Source organism: Notothenia coriiceps, unplaced genomic scaffold (genome assembly GCF_000735185.1).
Source record: "Notothenia coriiceps isolate Sejong01 unplaced genomic scaffold, NC01 NC01_scaffold00000339, whole genome shotgun sequence".
Taxonomy (NCBI): domain Eukaryota; kingdom Metazoa; phylum Chordata; class Actinopteri; order Perciformes; family Nototheniidae; genus Notothenia; species Notothenia coriiceps.
In genome coordinates, this window is record NW_011333040.1 from 4,030,412 (window position 1) to 4,036,483 (window position 6,072).

A 6,072-nucleotide genomic window follows, 5' to 3' on the forward strand; every position below is an offset into this window, starting at 1 on the left:
TTAAAAGACAGAAGGCCTCAGGTAGCTATTGCTGCTGCGCTGCGTCACATCAGTAATCCTCCACCATCTCCAACTCATTCAGGCTCAGACACTCGCTCGCGTTGTGGAATGAGTACTACTCATTCCACAACGCGAGCGAGTGTCTGAGCCTGAATGAGTTGGAGATGGTGGAGGATTACTGATGTGACGCAGCGCAGCAGCAATAGCTACCTGAGNCTGCCGGTGCGTTAAGACCACCTCAGTGTCGGATTTTGGAAACTTGATTTTGAGTTGTCTCATGGCAGTTAGGGTATAAGGGACAAACCAGGGGACTTTACTTCCTCTTGATACCGTCGGTTATTTACAAAAAAACACCTAAATATAGCCTACTTGTTGTTATTGTGCTTCTGTCTTTCTGTGTCTTTTCATCTGTAAACTCCCTCAACGGGGCCGCTCGCTCTTTTCTTGATAGCCCTCTCACGGGTGAACAGTTCACTGTCCCGCTTCATTGTAGGATTTCTGCCATGTCTCTACCACTTTAGTTTGACCATCTCTGTTGCTAAGTTATGGAATACTAAATAAATAAGTAATTAGATACCTTACCGTTACTGGCTGCGCTCATAAAGAATGATAAGAATAAGAATACTATTGAACTGGTTTCATTAATTAGTGAGTTTATTTAAGGTAATTAGGTAGAAGCCAGAAGCATGTCTGGACTGCACAGCAGTTACAATGGTCTGGTCAAACTACATTAGAACAGAATTGTCCACATTTTGTCTTTAATAGTTACTAACATTAGATATTTTTGATGAGATATGGACCGCAAAACAAAACATTTCCCTGGTTTTCGTTTTTTAAATCAAGTCACCGAATGTAGTCGCCTTAGCTTATTTTGTTATGAGATGTGAATTACTGTTCAATTTAGTTGAAGTAATAATCGTTTGGTTTCTTTTACATTAAAAAAAAGTTACAATTTTCAAAATGTATTGTTTTTTTTCGGGGGAGGCCCTTTTTCCAGTTAAGAGCAATAGCCCCTCCAAATGTCTGTGCACGTCCCAATAGTGTACCCCAAAGCAGATGATTTTAAGTGTTTTGCCCTGTAAACAAGAAGTGGAGATGCTGGGGATTGAACCCAGGACCTCATACATGCGAAGCATGCGCTCTACCACTGAGCTACATCCCCTCTGTTGAATACTCTCTGATTTATAAGAAAGACAGCAATTTGAGCAGCAGAATACAATGTTTTTACTATTTCAGATTTATTTAATTTAGAGGAAGTTCAAGGCCACAACAGAGGTGTTGGGTGAATGCCTTAGATAAGGCAACCTTGAACCGTTTTTTACCACAGTATTGAAAACATTTTACAATTTGGAAGTCTTGGAGCTTTGCCGTAAACACAGATACAAAATGCTTTATACCTGCTTTTTGTACATGCAGTATTTAATAGTGCATCCTTTTTTTATAAATAGAATGAAATAAACTGTTGGATAGATATCGTAGTAGTATCACATTACCCACTTGCATATGCATCCTTATGCTCAGAACAACAGGGATCTACTCATTAAACATTGATCAATAGCGCTAATGGTGATGAAAAATTGCAGAGATCATCTTTAACTTTGAAATGTCGGGTTCATTTATCTGCCTTTTTAGTCAAACAAATATATTACTCTAAAGTTATTCTGCATTACAGCTTTCATTTCATGACATGGTTCAGGCCACATCATTTTTGAAAATCTGTCATGTTTAAAGTATGTGCCAAACATAAAACCAAACATATTTAGCTGTAAAAGAAGATTGTTATTCTTAAATATTTATTTTGTGTAACAACATTTCCCGACGGAATATGTTGCAGAACTACTTTAGCTGAGTTACAACTTAAAAAGATTCATGCATTTTCAATGAACTTGTATGTCACAGTAAATAGGGCAAGAAAACACTTCCACTCAATGTTCTGTGTTACTCACACGATCATATTCATGTTTATGTTAAGACACACTCAATTACTTTTTCCCAACAGAATTGTGGGTATAAATAATAGACACAGTGCCGGACACCATTCTGAGACTCACACGTGTCAGATTGAGGATTATCATATGTGCAGACATCCACACATGCACAGTGAATCGCTTAATCAGTGATCTACAGTGCAGTATAATCTGTGTCATCAACCTCTGAATCCACTGAATGAAGTCATCAGTTTCTCCCATATAATCATAATCTCTCCCCCTTTCAACACTGGCTGCTGCTGTGTAATTATTCTGATGTGACCTGACTGCGATGTACTTTTTTCCCTAAACGAATGTTCCAGGCTTAAAATGCAGTGTTGAAACTAACATTGAAATGGATACACAGGGTGTCCGCGGGGTCCTTAAAGTATTAAAAGTTGATCAATCAAATTAGTGAAAATTAAGGCTATTAAAAAGTATTAAAAAGTGCATTTTCCAAGGTATTACATTTTGTAGCTTGTTTTCAATAAGTATATAAATTGTCCAAAGAGGTTGTATTCTACAGTCTGCCTGAATGTAATCATTGCGTAGGTGTGTAGTGTGATTCTGTGTAGTTTGTTTATGGCATCCCGTTGGATTTGACGTCATCTGAACAGGACATCGCACGCTCACTGCTTGATAGCGCACGAAGGCCCGTTTACGCCGGTTGTTAAACAACATCGTTATGGGGAAACGCAAGTTTGCGTCCAAATGGTTGGAAGATAAGGAGGAAGGACAATCAATACTGTATATAGTAAATGTGAGCTAAAGTGTGTCGCCAATGTAAACGGTTAAAACTCAAAGTGGCGATAAGGTCTTAAAATGTACGGAAAGGGTCTTAAAAAAGGTCTTAAAAGTAACTTCAGGATTCCTGCATATACCCTGTTAATGCTTTTGACATCGTTTGACTCCTTATGTGTTCCCTTCAGCTCCAGCAGGAGAGGAGAGACGCTGAACTCAGGGCGAAGCGTGAAGAGGAGGAGCAGCGTAAGAGGAGAGAGGAGAAGCGGAGGCTTCAGGAGGAGCAGAAGAGGAGGGAGGAAGAGGATCTCTTCAGACGCAGCAAGCAGGTGAGTTGCAGGATCTGATTTGCTGTATTTTCATTATTTTCATGATGCAAGCTAGGCTCATTAAAGTTGACATTTGATTTCACAAGTCAGACATCCAAATAGTACACCACTGATGATGCAATGAGAATGGCTTTTCAGCTTATAATGTTGTTCATTTCAAACCTGTTCTCTCTCCCTGCAGTGTCGTCAGCAGCAGGAGCTGATCATGAAGTTGCTGCAGCATTCCCCCCAGGCAGGCAGCTCAGGCTGGAGCGGGGCCCCCTCCTCAGGGCTCTCCAAGGCAGGAAAGCCCCCTGCTCTGGCTCTGCTGGAGATGCAGCAGGAGGCAGAGAGGCTCCTGAAGCAGCAGCAGCAGCAGAGAGCCCAGCAGCAGAGAGAGCGCGTGAGTTTTAAATGAACTGTTTCATACAGACCGTCGGAGAGAGAATGCCGATAGAAGATATTTCTAAATGATTTCTCTGTCTGTGTCCAGCTCTCTGGCATGTCGATGGGGAGCTCCTCCATGGGCGGGCAGTGGGCGGATGGTGTTGGCATGTGGGGCGGGCCTGGAGGGATGGAGGGCAAGAGCAGCAGTGGAAGCTCTTCAGGCAGCATGGGCATGTGGGACGAGGCTGTGAAGAACCAAGCCAGCCTGCGTGGCAACAGCAACAACAACATGGGCCTGAAGAACAGCCGCAGCAGCCCCTCACTTAGGTACAGGAAGCCAAAAATACTCACTTTATTTTTTGTTCACCTTCAGTAGCATATGGCATTCTAATATTAAAGTTATAGGTGTCCATGTTTCAGTTATGGTTGTATGTCCTCTGCAGTGATCAGTTCATGATGCGTAGGAAGCGGACTGAGGACGAGGACAAGCTGCTGAAGCTGCTGCAGGGCATGAAGCCTCAGGACGGCTTCACTACCTGGTGTGAACAGATGCTGCACGCTCTCAACACCTCTGCCAACAACTCCTCCTCCCCACTGGATGGTAGGCCGAGTTATGAAAGTAGCTAGGTCAAGGTTAATAAAACTTCCCCCGGAACTTAGTTCAAAGATGTTTTGGCTTTATTTATTTTGATCTCAAAAAGTTCCTAGAATTTCTAATCATTTCAACTTTATGTCTTTTATTAAGTTGCCACAATTGTGGCCTACCTGAAGGAGATGGAGTCTCCCTATGCAGTGCTGGAGTTCATCCGGTCCTACCTAGGGGACACAGTGGAAGCCAAAGAGTTCGCCAAACAGTTCCTGGAGCGACGTGCCAAACAGAAAGCCAACCAACAGAGACAGCAGCAGCAGGTAGGCCTGAGCTACAAATGTCTTTTTTTAAATGAGAACAGCATACTACAAAACCTAACAAACTGTGATTCGCTGCCCAAGCATATACATTACAAATGTAAAGAAAAACAGGACCAGGCACCCAGTACCTTTTTGAATATCTGGGAAATTGTTCTAATTATACTCAGTATTAATAAGGAGAAAAGAAAATAGCTTTTCCATAATTGTGAATGTTTGAATTCCAGGCTTCTAAAACACCATGACGTATGTGTTAGAATATAATGAAAAGGCAACATCAAATGAACTGGCTCAAAGTGCGCTTTTGAAGTTGTAATTTCCTCCTTTCTCTTGATGTGTCCCAGTTATCAAAGGAAGTGGCTGGATTGAACATGAACTTCCCTCTGCAGGTCAGAAAACATTTTTTTTGTAAACGATAACGCACTGGCAGTTACTAAAGGCTATAGCAAGAAAGGGCTTTACATTTGTAAAAGTTGATTTAAAAAAAGATATCACTTCTTTGGGCTTTTGAGGCACACATTTATTTGTATTTCCCTTTTTCTTAGGACTCAATGCGAGGAATGAATCCAAGCACCCTGCAGTCCATGTTTCAAGCCAACCACATGGGCAAGTCTGGTCTCTATGACAACCAGGGAGGGAAGATGAAGAAGAAACAGCCCATGATGCTGCACCCTGACCCCAGCATCTTAGGTACGTGACCTCAACACCATTTTATATTTCTTCCTATTGTCTTCATTCATTTGTAAATGCTCAGAATCTATTATTAGCTAGCTCTATTATTATTATCTATTAATAGCTTGACCCCAGATTAGCATTATGATTATACAAAACACAGCCAGTCAGAAACAGGTGTACATCAAGAGTTACCACACAAACAAGCCAACATGGAAACTGGAGTCCCACAAAGGCAAACAAAAAAAGAAGGAAGACAGCTTTCTGAAGCACCAGCGGAAAGTAATAGTCTTCTTGGAGACGTGTTTGCACCAGGTGGTGTGTAGGATGGGCTCCTAGGGTAGGCTTGTGTCTGAAGTTATTTGTGCACCCGTGAGCGGTTTGGAGTGGAAACCCAGGGATGGGATTTGTCTCGTAATTTGAAATACATGTGAACAGGTGGCCTCGCTTTTATTGAGAATATTAAGAAAAACTCCTATGCAACTCAAATCCAAACGCTTCAGTCATTCAGTAAAGAAAAACTTAATCACTGAGGACCCTCCACACCCTCTTCACTGCTGCTTTCACCTTCATCAGGCACTTGCTCTAGAGTACCTCTGTACAAAAAGAGAACTTACAAAAACTCTTTCATTCCCACTCCATTATCTATTTTAAACAAGGCCTAACAGTCTTTCACAACTTTGAAATGCATGTGACCTGAAACATGTGACCTGCTCTCAATGACTTGTTATAGTGTTTCTTTTTATTCAAGTCTTTCATTGGGCTGTGTTTTGAATACTGTTTTCAATCATTATATGCGGATTATAACATTTTTGGACATTTTTGGAATCTTTTAATATGATTACATTTCATTTACAGTTCACTCACTTTCGGCTATGCATGTGACCTCTAGCTTATCTCTACATGTGATTCATATCCATACATAACCACACTAAATGTAATACATATGTGTAAATGTTTTTTTGTTCTGAAATTGACCAATGATATCTTTCCACAACAGAAGGCTGGCTCTTCCTATCAAACTATGTCTGCATCTTTATCCCCCGTTAGCTCTTCTCAGCCCTTGCCCCTCTGATCTTACTCTCACTCTC

The 6,072-nt window shown here is 41.3% G+C and overlaps 1 protein-coding gene and 1 non-coding gene across 2 annotated transcripts; one reads left to right on the forward strand and one right to left on the reverse strand.

Annotated features, from left to right (window-relative positions):
* Positions 1–1,090: 1,090 nt before the first annotated feature.
* trnaa-cgc (transfer RNA alanine (anticodon CGC)) lies at positions 1,091–1,162 on the reverse strand. Its single transcript has one exon. It is a non-coding gene; the product is annotated as a tRNA-Ala (tRNA).
* Positions 1,163–2,857: 1,695 nt separating this feature from the next.
* LOC104943036 (PERQ amino acid-rich with GYF domain-containing protein 1-like) lies at positions 2,858–6,036 on the forward strand. Its single transcript, XM_010768359.1, has 7 exons — positions 2,858–3,037; positions 3,219–3,419; positions 3,510–3,730; positions 3,847–4,004; positions 4,149–4,312; positions 4,654–4,698; positions 4,855–6,036. The coding sequence occupies exons 1-7, from the start codon at positions 2,882–2,884 to the stop codon at positions 5,005–5,007; spliced, it is 1,098 nt and encodes a 365-aa protein (XP_010766661.1). The 5' UTR covers positions 2,858–2,881; the 3' UTR covers positions 5,008–6,036.
* The last annotated feature ends 36 nt before the right edge of the window (positions 6,037–6,072 follow it).

What these genes read in the sequence shown, in the direction of transcription:
- LOC104943036 (XM_010768359.1), top strand. Translation starts at nt 2,882, where the DNA reads ATGTGTTCCCTTCAGCTCCAGCAGGAGAGGAGAGACGCTGAACTCAGG. An exon ending in CCCAGCAGCAGAGAGAGCGC is followed by an intron (nt 3,420 to 3,509) that starts GTGAGTTTTAAA and finishes GTCTGTGTCCAG; the next exon opens with CTCTCTGGCATGTCGATGGG. An exon ending in AACAGAGACAGCAGCAGCAG is followed by an intron (nt 4,313 to 4,653) that starts GTAGGCCTGAGC and finishes GATGTGTCCCAG; the next exon opens with TTATCAAAGGAAGTGGCTGG.